The sequence below is a fragment of the Oncorhynchus gorbuscha genome, linkage group LG15 (assembly GCF_021184085.1).
Source record: "Oncorhynchus gorbuscha isolate QuinsamMale2020 ecotype Even-year linkage group LG15, OgorEven_v1.0, whole genome shotgun sequence".
NCBI classification, from domain to species: domain Eukaryota; kingdom Metazoa; phylum Chordata; class Actinopteri; order Salmoniformes; family Salmonidae; genus Oncorhynchus; species Oncorhynchus gorbuscha.
The window spans coordinates 37049274-37065822 of record NC_060187.1 but is presented as its reverse complement, the minus strand read 5'-3'; the positions used below and the strand labels follow the sequence as shown (position 1 = coordinate 37065822).

At 49.7% G+C, this 16549-nt stretch overlaps 1 protein-coding gene across 2 annotated transcripts in view; it reads left to right on the top strand.

Annotated features, from left to right (window-relative positions):
* The window catches only part of LOC123997414 (mesoderm induction early response protein 2-like), a 65916-nt gene that overhangs the window by 13115 nt on the left and 36252 nt on the right, over positions 1-16549 (top strand). For both annotated transcript variants that reach the window (XM_046301606.1, XM_046301608.1), the window contains exon 11: positions 4559-4656. In XM_046301606.1, the coding sequence (XP_046157562.1) occupies positions 4559-4656 (98 nt within the window). The remainder of the gene's footprint in view (positions 1-4558; positions 4657-16549) is intronic.

Below are 16549 nucleotides of genomic sequence, written 5' to 3'. Positions count from 1 at the left end.
ACACCCCCCAAAAAAAATGGAGAACAAACATGAAAAAAAATATATACACATTTACAAAATAACAATATCAATATTTGGAAGACCCTCAGTCCTCTACACAATATTATGCTGCTGATGCCAGGTGCCATAGCACATCCATGCCTGCAGAAATACATTTGGGCAGATGAACACCACTTGTGGCAGGAGCTGGATGAACAAGCTTCTTTGGCGGATGGACACCTTGGCACTGGGGGCTCCCATTCGTAGTCAGTGTCACTGTGAAAGAAAATGTTCAGTTAGAATAGTTTCACATATGAGCCCTGTATCAAGAGGTATAATAAACAGATATTATAATATTATTATAGACCTGCTAGATCTACTGTCTCATTTATATTATGACATTTCAGCTAGATCTACTGTCTCTATTATATTATGACAGACCAGCTGTATCTACTGTCTCCATTTCACTTTGGCCATTGTTGTGTGCCTGCCCTCCCCTCAACAGCCTCAAATAGGCTATTTCGTTTCACAAATAATATTTTATATTATTAATTTCAAACAACGGCATTAGCATGAGAAGAACTTACCAGTCCAAAACGATGTCCTTTCCGTTCAAAACATATTCCTCCATTTGGGAATCGCCAAATGAGTCGTCCCCGATCAATTTCTTCTAAAATTGTGTGTACATCTGTATATCTAGACTTAGATTTAGTGTTTCCTGACTTAGTCGCCATACTGATTGATATATAAACAGCTGAATATGCGCTTTACCAAAACAATGCTGTGTGCAACGTGTTGCACCTTCCGGTATGAATCGTCAATGGCGGATGAACCTCTTTACGCCGGAGTTTACTACATAGGTCGGTCTTCCAACACATAAACATTACATATAGCCGTTTACCTCAGCTCATTGGCTATCTACCCAGCTAGATTTGAAGACGATCAGTGGTCATTGGGTTAAAATACAGTCAATCAACGAAACAGCGGGCAAATCATCGGTGCACAATGATGTCATTACTTGTTGTCTTCAAATCGGTTTCTCTCAGTCAGTACGTCCCGTGAAATGACCCATCAGGTTTGGTTTGTTTTACAAACAAACCAGTTGATTGCAATGAAACCAAACATGGCTGGAAAAGTCACATTCTGTGTGTGTATTTACCTCGAATGTGTCGTCGAAAATGGAATGAGACGGAATTCACAACACAGGTGGTTCACAAAATGTTTCGTGTTAGGCCATAAAAATGGATCCGATCAAACAAAAAACCACTCATTGTGTAACAATGAGCATTGGAATTGCAAACCGAGGAAGATCGTCAAAGGTAAACTATTTATTTTATTGCCGTTTGTGATTTTGTTACGCCTGTGCTGGTTGAAATAGTTGTTTTTTTATGGGGCTCTATCCTCAGATAATCGCATCGTATTCTTTCCCAGTAAATCATTTTTAAAATCTGACAACGCAGTTGGATTAGCAAGAGTCTAGGCTTTCGAAACATGTGAGACACTTGTATTTTCATGAATGTTTAATATGACTATTTATGTTGTCGAATTTCATCCCGCTACCGGGTTCCGTGCGCAGAGAGGTTAAGATGTTTTTTTCCCCAAGTGCAATATTTAGATGTGTGAGGTCACAAGCATTCTATTATAAAGGCTGTCATGGCTAACTGCAATATTATTATTTTTAACTTTTTCTATTTTTTCTCTTTCTTAACCTCTTGCTCCTACCTGGCACGCAAGCGTCCCATCTAGAGCTCTGGAAATGCAAATGCACTACACTAAATGCTAATAGTATTAGTTAAAACTCAAACATTCATTAAAATACACATGCAGGGTATTGAATTAAAGCTACACTCTTTGTGAATCCAGGCAACAAGTCAGATTTCTAAAATGTTTTACGGTGAAAACATAGCACATATTTATGTCAAACCACCACCGCAGACATAGCTCATTAGCATAGCCAAGTAGGAAAAAATATGCAATCAACAAACGCAGGATTTAAAAAAAAATCATTTCACTAACCTTTTGAAATCTTCATCAGATGACAGTAATATAACATGTTACACAGTACATTCATTTTTTTTCAATAATCTGCAATATATATCCATAAATCTCTGTTTACAATGACGCATCGTTCAAAAAATGCTACTAAAATGTCAGGAGAAATTAAATAGCTCCGGCAGATAACGTCAGCTAACAAGGAATACACATCATAAACTTTGACTAAATATGCATGTTTTACATATGTATAGGAAGATACACTTCTTCTAAATGCAATCACTGTGTTACATTTATTTTTAACGTTACAGGTTGCGTTCACTAGGCTATACTAGGAGTCGGCGCTCCAAAGGTATCATTATGCCTCCTCTATCTTGGAGTCGACAGAAACCCAAAATTAACACATAAATATTCCCTTACCTTTGCTGTTCTTCCATCAAAAGACCTGGAAGGGATTATACTTACCAAAACAGCGTTTAGTTTTCAAGTCTGCGTCTTTCGGTTCTCAAAATAGCCACATTTCGGTCGAAATGTAGGCAAAATTCAAGTGGATGCGGACCAAAACGTCGAAAATATATATTATATGTCGAGTAAACTTGTCAAACTATGTTCATAATTAAGCTTTAACATGTTATAAAGGTGTACAGCAATTGTGAGGACGAAGCGAAACACACACGTCTTTTAATCGATCCTGAAGAAAAGACTTCACCGGAGCAGAGCGCGCATAATCGTACACTTTTTTTTCCGCGTGACCGAGACCTTTCGGCACGCTCAACGTCTCGTGAGCGCGCGATTCTCACAATGAGAAGCCCCATTGAAAGCAGGCTTCGCGCTGAACACGTACAGACTGTTCCCAGAGCTGTAGTTGTTTGGGAATTGCGTATACGATGACGTCAAAGTTGGGCCAACTTTTTCCATGACAAGAGAGACTTTGGGAGAATGCATGCCCTGAGACTTCTGCTTTACATAGAGACAAAATTTAAACGGTTTTAGAAGCTTTAGAGTGTTTTCTATTCGATAATATTTTTTATATGCATATATTAGCAACTTTTGACAAATTTATCCTGTTTTATATGGGTACCCAATTCCTCCAGAAGGGGCAGTAAAACAGGGGTAGGCTTAAAAGGTTAAGACTTGAGTGTCATTTGCAGTAAAGTCTAGGCAACACATATCATTGGAACGCTTCCTTTACATTTTATTAACTGTGAGTTAGGTTCACATGAACTACTTTTTATTTTACACACGGAGACTGATCATGTAGATCATATTCTTTGTTTACTTAGTTAAAACCTGCATTTCCCCCTGGTAGGGATTTTGTGCATGTTTCAGTGCAAAAAAAGAAAAAGTGTCACCTTTTTGGGCCCTCACCAGTTTGTATCCCTGCTTTCTAGACTTGACACTCAAGCTGCATTTAAATGCTGGCTAAATTAGCACATGCCCCCATCATGTTGGTTATGATCTTCTCCTTGGCATGACATTGTTCTCAGAATACATTATTTAAATATGGTGTAGGAAAAGGAAATGTGGACACAGCAGACATATCTTTACCATGATGGGAATGTGACAGGATCATCTTTATCAGAACAGGAAAGCCGCATGTAAACAACAGGTGTAGAGACAAGTAAACAATATAACCTCCGGATTGTCATTGTTTTCAAGAACCTTACCTTAAGAACCTTGGCGTGATCCTGGACAACACCCTGTCGTTCTCAACTAACATCAAGGCGGTGGCCCGTTCCTGTAGGTTCATGCTCTACAACATCCGAAGAGTACGACCCTGCCTCACACAGGAAGCGGCGCAGGTCCTAATCCAGGCACTTGTCATCTCCCGTCTGGATTACTGCAACTCGCTGTTGGCTGGGCTCCCTGCCTGTGCCATTAAACCCCTACAACTCATCCAGAACGCCGCAGCCCGTCTAGTGTTCAACCTTCCCAAGTTCTCTCACGTCACCCCGCTCCTCCGCTCTCTCCACTGGCTTCCAGTTGAAGCACGCATCCGCTACAAGACCATGGTGCTTGCCTACGGAGCTGTGAGGGGAACGGCACCTCAGTACCTCCAGGCTCTGATCAGGCCCTACACCCAAATAAGGGCACTGCGTTCATCCACCTCTGGCCTGCTCGCCTCCCTACCACTGAGGAAGTACAGTTCCCACTCAGCCCAGTCAAAACTGTTCGCTGCTCTGGCTCCCCAATGGTGGAACAAACTCCCTCACGACGCCAGGACAGCGGAGTCAATCACCACCTTCCGGAGACACCTGAAACCCCACCTCTTTAAGGAATACCTAGGATAGGATAAAGTAATCCTTCTCACCCCCCCCTTAAAATATTTAGATGCACTATTGTAAAGTGGCTGTTCCACTGGATGTCATAAGGTGAATGCACCAATTTGTAAGTCGCTCTGGATAAGAGCGTCTGCTAAATGACTTAAATGTAAATGTTAAATGTTTTCAGACCAGAGATTTGTATTATGTTTAGCTGATATCATGCTGGGAGTTTGAAACTTGAAACGGAAATGAATGTTCTTTTTGGACAAGTTCATGTGCAGTTGGGACTGTTTACACAAGTTTCCTACTGTGTTGTCTTCCAGGGAAGATGGAGAGCAGGATGGAGAGGTTGGGGAGATGGAGGGGTGCTCCCAGATTGAGCCCCACTCACCCCCACCAGTCACGGACGTGGACAAGCAAGGTAAACCCTGGTCCCTAGCCTTAGCCCCAGCCCCAGTCCTATACCTCAGCCCTGGCCCTGATTCCCGCCCCAGATAATTTTACTGAGACCGACAGACCACAAACACTACAGCTTGTTTGAAGGACTGAGGTCATAAGAGTTAGCTAGAACCATACATGATAGTTGTATGCCCTTGCCTCTGAAGTCGCAGGAATCCACCCACAAGCTGTACCATTTCAGAGATATGTCATGCCAAATCACTCCATATCTACCTGTCTCTGTCTTATTACATGAGTCTTATTATTTATTTGCTTTATTATATTATTTGTCTGTTTGATTGGTTGTGTTTATTAACATATGATTTAAAGCATTTTTATGTATTGTTTTATGTGTCTGTTTTCCCATTGCTTTGTGTGTGTTTGTCTGTGGTGTTTCTACCTGTGTGTTGACATGGCGATGCAGAGGAGGAGGGCCGACCCCGTCGCAGACGAACGCCCCGCTTTCTCTTAAAGCCCTGAGCTCACTACACACAGGCCACTCTAATCAGGCAGGGCCACCAGGTAAAGATTCTAACCAGACAGGGCCACCAGGTAAAGATTCTAACCAGACAGGGCCACCAGATAAAGACTCTAACCAGGCAGGGCCACAAGGTAAAGACTAACCAGGCAGGGCCACCAGGTAAAGACTAACCAGGCAGGGCCACCAGGTAAAGATTCTAACCAGACAGGGCCACCAAGTAAAGACTAACCAGGCAGGGCCACCAGGTAAAGACTCTAACCAGGCAGGGCCACCAGGTAAAGACTCTAACCAGGCAGGGCCACAAGGTAAAGACTAACCAGGCAGGGCCACCAGGTAAAGACTAACCAGGCAGGGCCACCAGGTAAAGATTCTAATCAGACAGGGCCACCAGGTAAAGATTCTAACCAGACAGGGCCACCAGGTAAAGATTCTAACCAGACAGGGCCACCAGGTAAAGACTCTAACCAGGCAGGGCCACCAGGTAAAGACTAACCAGGCAGGGCCACCAGGTAAAGATTCTAACCAGACAGGGCCACCAAGTAAAGACTCTAATCAGACAGGGCCACCAGGTAAAGACTAATCAGACAGGGCCACCAGGTAAAGACTAACCAGGCAGGGCCACCAGGTAAAGACTCTAACCAGGCAGGGCCACCAGGTAAAGAATCTAACCAGGTTGGGCCACCAGGTAAAGATTCTAACCAGACAGGGCCACCAGGTAAAGATTCTAACCAGGCAGGCCCACCAGGTAAAGACTCTAACCAGGCAGGGCCACCAGGTAAAGACTCTAACCAGGCAGGGCCACAAGGTAAAGACTAACCAGGCAGGGCCACCAGGTAAAGACTCTAACCAGGCAGGGCCACCAGGTAAAGACTAACCAGGCAGGGCCACCAGGTAAAGATTCTAACCAGACAGGGCCACCAAGTAAAGACTCTAATCAGACAGGGCCACCAGGTAAAGACTAATCAGACAGGGCCACCAGGTAAAGACTAATCAGACAGGGCCACCAGGTAAAGACTAACCAGGCAGGGCCACCAGGTAAAGACTAACCAGGCAGGGCCACCAGGTAAAGATTCTAACCAGACAGGGCCACCAAGTAAAGACTAACCAGGCAGGGCCACCAGGTAAAGACTCTAACCAGGCAGGGCCACCAGGTAAAGACTCTAACCAGGCAGGGCCACAAGGTAAAGACTAACCAGGCAGGGCCACCAGGTAAAGACTAACCAGGCAGGGCCACCAGGTAAAGATTCTAATCAGACAGGGCCACCAGGTAAAGATTCTAACCAGACAGGGCCACCAGGTAAAGATTCTAACCAGACAGGGCCACCAGGTAAAGACTCTAACCAGGCAGGGCCACCAGGTAAAGACTAACCAGGCAGGGCCACCAGGTAAAGATTCTAACCAGGCAGGGCCACCAAGTAAAGACTCTAATCAGACAGGGCCACCAGGTAAAGACTAATCAGACAGGGCCACCAGGTAAAGACTAACCAGGCAGGGCCACCAGGTAAAGACTCTAACCAGGCAGGGCCACCAGGTAAAGAATCTAACCAGGTTGGGCCACCAGGTAAAGATTCTAACCAGACAGGGCCACCAGGTAAAGATTCTAACCAGGCAGGGCCACCAGGTAAAGACTCTAACCAGGCAGGGCCACCAGGTAAAGACTCTAACCAGGCAGGGCCACAAGGTAAAGACTAACCAGGCAGGGCCACCAGGTAAAGACTCTAACCAGGCAGGGCCACCAGGTAAAGACTAACCAGGCAGGGCCACCAGGTAAAGATTCTAACCAGACAGGGCCACCAAGTAAAGACTCTAATCAGACAGGGCCACCAGGTAAAGACTAATCAGACAGGGCCACCAGGTAAAGACTAATCAGACAGGGCCACCAGGTAAAGACTAACCAGGCAGGGCCACCAGGTAAAGACTCTAACCAGGCAGGGCCACCAGGTAAAGACTAACCAGGCAGGGCCACCAGGTAAAGATCCTAACCAGACAGGGCCACCAAGTAAAGACTAACCAGGCAGGGCCACCAGGTAAAGACTCTAACCAGGCAGGGCCACCAGGTAAAGACTCTAACCAGGCAGGGCCACCAGGTAAAGACTAACCAGGCAGGGCCACCAGGTAAAGACTAACCAGGCAGGGCCACCAGGTAAAGATTCTAACCAGACAGGGCCACCAGGTAAAGATTCTAACCAGACAGGGCCACCAGGTAAAGACTCTAACCAGGCAGGGCCACCAGGTAAAGATTCTAACCAGACAAGGCCACCAGGTAAAGATTCTAACCAGACAAGGCCACCAAGTAAAGACTCTAATCAGACAGGGCCACCAGGTAAAGACTAATCAGACAGGGCCGCCAGGTAAAGACTAATCAGACAGGGCCACCAGGTAAAGACTAACCAGGCAGGGCCACCAGGTAAAGACTAACCAGGCAGGGCCACCAGGTAAAGACTCTAACCAGGCAGGGCCACCAGGTAAAGACTAACCAGGCAGGGCCACCAGGTAAAGATTCTAACCAGACAGGGCCACCAAGTAAAGACTAACCAGGCAGGGCCACCAGGTAAAGACTCTAACCAGGCAGGGCCACCAGGTAAAGACTCTAACCAGGCAGGGCCACAAGGTAAAGACTAACCAGGCAGGGCCACCAGGTAAAGATTCTAACCAGACAGGGCCACCAAGTAAAGACTCTAATCAGACAGGGCCACCAGGTAAAGACTAATCAGACAGGGCCACCAGGTAAAGACTAATCAGACAGGGCCACCAGGTAAAGACTAACCAGGCAGGGCCACCAGGTAAAGACTAACCAGGCAGGGCCACCAGGTAAAGATTCTAACCAGACAGGGCCACCAAGTAAAGACTAACCAGGCAGGGCCACCAGGTAAAGACTCTAACCAGGCAGGGCCACCAGGTGAAGACTCTAACCAGGCAGGGCCACAAGGTAAAGACTAACCAGGCAGGGCCACCAGGTAAAGACTAACCAGACAGGGCCACCAGGTAAAGATTCTAACCAGACAGGGCCACCAGGTAAAGATTCTAACCAGACAGGGCCACCAGGTAAAGATTCTAACCAGACAGGGCCACCAGGTAAAGACTCTAACCAGGCAGGGCCACCAGGTAAAGACTAACCAGGCAGGGCCACCAGGTAAAGATTCTAACCAGACAGGGCCACCAAGTAAAGACTCTAATCAGACAGGGCCACCAGGTAAAGACTAATCAGACAGGGCCACCAGGTAAAGACTAATCAGACAGGGCCACCAGGTAAAGACTAACCAGGCAGGGCCACCAGGTAAAGACTCTAACCAGGCAGGGCCACCAGGTAAAGAATCTAACCAGGTTGGGCCACCAGGTAAAGATTCTAACCAGACAGGGCCACCAGGTAAAGATTCTAACCAGGCAGGGCCACCAGGTAAAGACTCTAACCAGGCAGGGCCACCAGGTAAAGACTCTAACCAGACAGGGCCACCAGGTAAAGACTCTAACCAGGCAGGGCCACCAGGTAAAGACTCTAACCAGGCAGGGCCACCAGGTAAAGATTCTAACCAGACAGGGCCACCAAGTAAAGACTAATCAGACAGGGCCACCAGGTAAAGACTAATCAGACAGGGCCACCAGGTAAAGACTCTAACCAGGTTGGGCCACCAGGTAAAGATTCTAACCAGACAGGGCCACCAGGTAAAGATTCTAACCAGACAGGGCCACCAGGTAAAGACTCTAACCAGGCAGGGCCACCAGGTAAAGACTAACCAGGCAGGGCCACCAGGTAAAGATTCTAACCAGACAGGGCCATCAGGTAAAGACTCTAACCAGACAGGGCCACCAGGTAAAGACTCTAACCAGACAGGGCCACCAGGTAAAGACTCTAACCAGACAGGGCCACCAGGTAAAGACTCTTAACCAGACAGGGCCACCGGGTAAAGATTCTAACCAGACAGGGCCACCAGGTAAAGACTCTAACCAGACAGGGCCACCAGGTAAAGATTCTAACCAGACAGGGCCACCAGGTAAAGACTCTAACCAGGCAGGGCCACCAGGTAAAGACTCTAACCAGACAGGGCCACCAGGTAAAGACTCTAACCAGACAGGGCCACCAGGTAAAGACTCTAACAAGACAGGGCCACCAGGTAAAGACTCTTAACCAGACAGGGCCACCAGGTAAAGACTCTAACCAGGCAGGGCCACCAGGTAAAGACTCTAAGCAGGCAGGGCCACCAGGTAAAGACTCTAACCAGGTTGGGCCACCAGGCAAAGACTCTAACCAGGTTGGGCCACCAGGTAAAGACTCTAACCAGGCAGGGCCACCAGGTAAAGACTCTAACCAGGCAGGGCCACCAGGTAAAGACTCTAACCAGGCAGGGCCACCAGGTAAAGACTAACGAGATTGGGCCACAAGGTAAAGATTCTAACCAGACAGGGCCACCAGGTAAACACTCTAACCAGACAGGGCCACCAGGTAAAGACTAACCAGGCAGGGCCACCAGGTAAAGACTCTAACCAGACAGGGCCACCAGGTAAAGATTCTAACCAGACAGGGCCACCAGGTAAAGATTCTAACCAGACAGGGCCACCAGGTAAAGACTCTAACCAGACAGGGCCACCAGGTAAAGATTCTAACCAGACAGGGCCACCAGGTAAAGACTCTAACCAGGCAGGGCCACCAGGTAAAGACTCTAACCAGGCAGGGCCACCAGGTAAAGACTCTAAGCAGGCAGGGCCACCAGGTAAAGACTCTAACCAGGTTGGGCCACAAGGTAAAGATTCTAACCAGACAGGGCCACCAGGTAAACACTCTAACCAGGCAGGGCCACCAGGTAAAGACTAACCAGGCAGGGCCACCAGGTAAAGACTCTAACCAGACAGGGCCACCAGGTAAAGACTCTAACCAGACAGGGCCACCAGGTAAAGACTAACCAGACAGGGCCACCAGGTAAAGACTCTAACCAGACAGGGCCACCAGGTAAAGACTCTAACCAGACAGGGCCACCAGGTAAAGACTAACCAGACAGGGCCACCAGGTAAAGACTCTAACCAGGCAGGGCCACCAGGTAAAGACTCTAACCAGACAGGGCCACCAGGTAAAGATTCTAACCAGACAGGGCCACCAGGTAAAGATTCTAACCAGACAGGGCCACCAGGTAAAGACTCTAACCAGGCAGGGCCACCAGGTAAAGATTCTAACCAGACAGGGCCACCAGGTAAAGATTCTAACCAGGCAGGGCCACCAGGTAAAGACTCTAACCAGGCAGGGCCACCAGGTAAAGACTCTAACCAGGCAGGGCCACCAGGTAAAGATTCTAACCAGGCAGGGCCACCAGGTAAAGACTCTAACCAGGCAGGGCCACCAGGTAAAGACTCTAACCAGGCAGGGCCACCAGGTAAAGAATCTAACCAGGCAGGGCCACCAGGTAAAGACTCTAACCAGGTTGGGCCACCAGGTAAAGATTCTAACCAGACAGGGCCACCAGGTAAAGACTAACCAGGCAGGGCCACCAGGTAAAGACTCTAGCCAGGCAGGGCCACCAGGTAAAGACTCACCAGACAGGGCCACCAGGTAAAGATTCTAACCAGACAGGGCCACCAGGTAAAGACTCTAACCAGGCAGGGCCACCAGGTAAAGACTAACCAGGCAGGGCCACCAGGTAAAGATTCTAACCAGACAGGGCCATCAGGTAAAGACTCTAACCAGACAGGGCCACCAGGTAAAGACTCTAACCAGACAGGGCCACCAGGTAAAGATTCTAACCAGACAGGGCCACCAGGTAAAGACTCTAACCAGACAGGGCCACCAGGTAAAGATTCTAACCAGACAGGGCCACCAGGTAAAGACTCTAACCAGGCAGGGCCACCAGGTAAAGACTCTAACCAGACAGGGCCACCAGGTAAAGACTCTAACCAGACAGGGCCACCAGGTAAAGACTCTAACAAGACAGGGCCACCAGGTAAAGACTCTTAACCAGACAGGGCCACCAGGTAAAGACTCTAACCAGGCAGGGCCACCAGGTAAAGACTCTAAGCAGGCAGGGCCACCAGGTAAAGACTCTAACCAGGTTGGGCCACCAGGCAAAGACTCTAACCATGTTGGGCCACCAGGTTAAAGACTCTAACCAGGCAGGGCCACCAGGTAAAGACTCTAACCAGGCAGGGCCACCAGGTAAAGACTCTAACCAGGCAGGGCCACCAGGTAAAGACTAACGAGGTTGGGCCACAAGGTAAAGATTCTAACCAGACAGGGCCACCAGGTAAACACTCTAACCAGACAGGGCCACCAGGTAAAGACTAACCAGGCAGGGCCACCAGGTAAAGACTCTAACCAGACAGGGCCACCAGGTAAAGATTCTAACCAGACAGGACCACCAGGTAAAGACTAACCAGACAGGGCCACCAGGTAAAGACTCTAACCAGACAGGGCCACCAGGTAAAGACTCTAACCAGACAGGGCCACCAGGTAAAGCCTCTAACCAGACAGGGCCACCAGGTAAAGACTCTAACCAGACAGGGCCACCAGGTAAAGACTCTAACCAGACAGGGCCACCAGGTAAAGACTCTAACCAGACAGGGCCACCAGGTAAAGACTCTAACCAGACAGGGCCACCAGGTAAAGACTCTAACCAGGCAGGGCCACCAGGTAAAGACTCTAACCCGGCAGGGCCACCAGGTAAAGACTCTAACCAGACAGGGCCACCAGGTAAAGATTCTAACCAGACAGGGCCACCAGGTAAAGATTCTAACCAGACAGGGCCACCAGGTAAAGACTCTAACCAGACAGGGCCACCAGGTAAAGATTCTAACCAGACAGGGCCACCAGGTAAAGACTCTAACCAGGCAGGGCCACCAGGTAAAGACTCTAACCAGGCAGGGCCACCAGGTAAAGACTCTAAGCAGGCAGGGCCACCAGGTAAAGACTCTAACCAGGTTGGGCCACAAGGTAAAGATTCTAACCAGACAGGGCCACCAGGTAAACACTCTAACCAGGCAGGGCCACCAGGTAAAGACTAACCAGGCAGGGCCACCAGGTAAAGACTCTAACCAGACAGGGCCACCAGGTAAAGACTCTAACCAGACAGGGCCACCAGGTAAAGACTAACCAGACAGGGCCACCAGGTAAAGACTCTAACCAGACAGGGCCACCAGGTAAAGACTAACCAGACAGGGCCACCAGGTAAAGACTCTAACCAGACAGGGCCACCAGGTAAAGACTAACCAGACAGGGCCACCAGGTAAAGACTCTAACCAGGCAGGGCCACCAGGTAAAGACTCTAACCAGACAGGGCCACCAGGTAAAGATTCTAACCAGACAGGGCCACCAGGTAAAGATTCTAACCAGACAGGGCCACCAGGTAAAGACTCTAACCAGGCAGGGCCACCAGGTAAAGACTCTAACCAGGCAGGGCCACCAGGTAAAGACTCTAACCAGGCAGGGCCACCAGGTAAAGATTCTAACCAGGCAGGGCCACCAGGTAAAGACTCTAACCAGGCAGGGCCACCAGGTAAAGACTCTAACCAGGCAGGGCCACCAGGTAAAGACTCTAACCAGGTTGGGCCACCAGGTAAAGACTCTAACCAGACAGAGCCACCAGGTAAAGACTCTAACCAGGCAGGGCCACCAGGTAAAGACTCTAACCAGGCAGGGCCACCAGGTAAAGACTCTAACCAGGTTGGGCCACCAGGTAAAGACTAACGAGGTTGGGCCACCAGGTAAAGATTCTAACCAGACAGGGCCACCAGGTAAAGACTCTAACCAGGCAGGGCCACCAGGTAAAGACTAACCAGGCAGGGCCACCAGGTAAAGACTCTAACCAGACAGGGCCACCAGGTAAAGATTCTAACCAGACAGGGCCACCAGGTAAAGACTAACCAGACAGGGCCACCAGGTAAAGACTCTAACCAGACAGGGCCACCAGGTAAAGACTCTAACCAGACAGGGCCACCAGGTAAAGACTCTAACCAGACAGGGCCACCAGGTAAAGACTCTAACCAGGTTGGGCCACCAGGTAAAGACTCTAACCAGACAGAGCCACCAGGTAAAGACTCTAACCAGGCAGGGCCACCAGGTAAAGACTCTAACCAGGCAGGGCCACCAGGTAAAGACTCTAACCAGGTTGGGCCACCAGGTAAAGACTAACGAGGTTGGGCCACCAGGTAAAGATTCTAACCAGACAGGGCCACCAGGTAAAGACTCTAACCAGGCAGGGCCACCAGGTAAAGACTAACCAGGCAGGGCCACCAGGTAAAGACTCTAACCAGACAGGGCCATCAGGTAAAGATTCTAACCAGACAGGGCCACCAGGTAAAGACTCTAACCAGACAGGGCCACCAGGTAAAGACTCTAACCAGACAGGGCCACCAGGTAAAGACTCTAACCAGACAGGGCCACCAGGTAAAGACTCTAACCAGACAGGGCCACCAGGTAAAGACTCTAACCAGACAGGGCCACCAGGTAAAGATTCTAACCAGACAGGGCCACCAGGTAAAGACTCTAACCAGGCAGGGCCACCAGGTAAAGACTCTAACCAGGCAGGGTCACCAGGTAAAGATTCTAACCAGACAGGGCCACCAGGTAAAGACTCTAACCAGGCAGGGCCACTAATACAGACTCTAACCAGACAGGGCCACCAGGTAAAGACTCTAACCAGGCAGGGCCACCAGGTAAAGACTCTAACCAGGTTGGGCCACCAGGTAAAGACTCTAACCAGACAGAGCCACCAGGTAAAGACTCTAACCAGGCAGGGCCACCAGGTAAAGACTCTAACCAGGCAGGGCCACCAGGTAAAGACTCTAACCAGGCAGGGCCACCAGGTAAAGACTAACCAGGCAGGGCCACCAGGTAAAGACTCTAACCAGACAGGGCCACCAGGTAAAGATTCTAACCAGACAGGACCACCAGGTAAAGATTCTAACCAGACAGGGCCACCAGGTAAAGACTAACCAGACAGGGCCACCAGGTAAAGACTCTAACCAGACAGGGCCACCAGGTACAGACTCTAACCAGACAGGGCCACTAATACAGACTCTAACCAGACAGGGCCACCAGGTACAGACTCTAAACAGACAGGGCCAACAGGTAAAGACTAACCAGACAGGGCCACCAGGTAAAGACTCTAACCAGACAGGGCCACCAGGTAAAGATTCTAACCAGACAGGGCCACCAAGTAAAGACTCTAATCAGACAGGGCCACCAGGTAAACACTAATCAGACAGGGCCACCAGGTAAAGACTAACCAGGGAGGGCCACCAGGTAAAGACTCTAGCCAGGCAGGGCCACCAGGTAAAGACTAACCAGACAGGGCCACCAGGTAAAGACTCTAACCAGGCAGGGCCACCAGGTAAAGACTAACCAGGCAGGGCCACCAGGTAAAGACTCTAACCAGACAGGGCCACCAGGTAAAGTCTCTAACCAGGCAGGGCCGTCAGGTAAAGATTCTAACCAGACAGGGCCACCAGGTAAAGACTCTAACCAGGCAGGGCCACCAGGTAAAGACTCTAACCAGGCAGGGCCACCAGGTAAAGAATCTAACCAGGCAGGGCCACCAGGTAAAGACTCTAACCAGGTTGGGCCACCAGGTAAAGATTCTAACCAGACAGGGCCACCAGGTAAAGACTAACCAGGCAGGGCCACCAGGTAAAGACTCTAGCCAGGCAGGGCCACCAGGTAAAGACTCACCAGACAGGGCCACCAGGTAAAGATTCTAACCAGACAGGGCCACCAGGTAAAGACTCTAACCAGGCAGGGCCACCAGGTAAAGACTAACCAGGCAGGGCCACCAGGTAAAGATTCTAACCAGACAGGGCCATCAGGTAAAGACTCTAACCAGACAGGGCCACCAGGTAAAGATTCTAACCAGACAGGGCCACCAGGTAAAGACTCTAACAAGACAGGGCCACCAGGTAAAGACTCTAACCAGACAGGGCCACCAGGTAAAGATTCTAACCAGACAGGGCCACCAGGTAAAGACTCTAACCAGACAGGGCCACCAGGTAAAGATTCTAACCAGACAGGGCCACCAGGTAAAGACTCTAACCAGACAGGGCCACCAGGTAAAGACTCTAACCAGACAGGGCCACCAGGTAAAGACTCTAACCAGGCAGGGCCACCAGGTAAAGACTCTAACCAGACAGGGCCACCAGGTAAAGACTCTAACCAGACAGGGCCACCAGGTAAAGACTCTAACCAGGCAGGGCCACCAGGTAAAGACTCTAACCAGGCAGGGCCACCAGGTAAAGACTCTAACCAGACAGGGCCACCAGGTAAAGATTCTAACCAGACAGGGCCACCAGGTAAAGACTCTAACCAGGCAGGGCCACCAGGTAAAGACTCTAACCAGGCAGGGCCACCAGGTAAAGACTCTAACCAGGCAGGGCCACCAGGTAAAGACTCTAACCAGGCAGGGCCACCAGGTAAAGACTCTAACCAGGTTGGGCCACCAGGTAAAGACTAACGAGGTTGGGCCACCAGGTAAAGATTCTAACCAGAAAGGGCCACCAGGTAAAGACTCTAACCAGGCAGGGCCACCAGGTAAAGACTAACCAGACAGGGCCACCAGGTAAAGACTCTAACCAGACAGGGCCACCAGGTAAAGATTCTAACCAGACAGGTCCACCAGGTAAAGACTCTAACCAGGCAGGGCCACCAGGTAAAGACTCTAACCAGACAGGGCCACCAGGTAAAGATTCTAACCAGACAGGGCCACCAGGTAAAGATTCTAACCAGACAGGGCCACCAGGTAAAGACTCTAACCAGGCAGGGCCACCAGGTAAAGACTAACCAGGCAGGGCCACCAGGTAAAGACTCTAACCAGACAGGGCCACCAGGTAAAGACTCTAACCAGACAGGGCCACCAGGTAAAGACTCTAACCAGGCAGGGCCACCAGTAAAGACTCTAACCAGACAGGGCCACCAGGTAAAGACTCTAACCAGACAGGGCCACCAGGTAAAGACTCTAACCAGACAGGGCCACCAGGTAAAGACTCTAACCAGACAGGGCCACCAGGTAAAGACTCTAACCAGGCAGGGCCACCAGGTAAAGACTCTAACCAGGCAGGGCCACCAGGTAAAGACTCTAACCAGGCAGGGCCACCAGGTAAAGACTCTAACCAGGCAGGGCCACCAGGTAAAGACTCTAACCAGGTTGGGCCACCAGGTAAAGACTCTAACCAGACAGAGCCACCAGGTAAAGACTCTAACCAGGCAGGGCCACCAGGTAAAGACTCTAACGAGGCAGGGCCACCAGGTAAAGACTAACGAGGTTGGGCCACCAGGTAAAGATTCTAACCAGACAGGGCCACCAGGTAAAGACTCTAACCAGGCAGGGCCACCAGGTAAAGACTAACCAGGCAGGGCCACCAGGTAAAGACTCTAACCAGACAGGGCCACCAGGTAAAGATTCTAACCAGACAGGACCACCAGGTA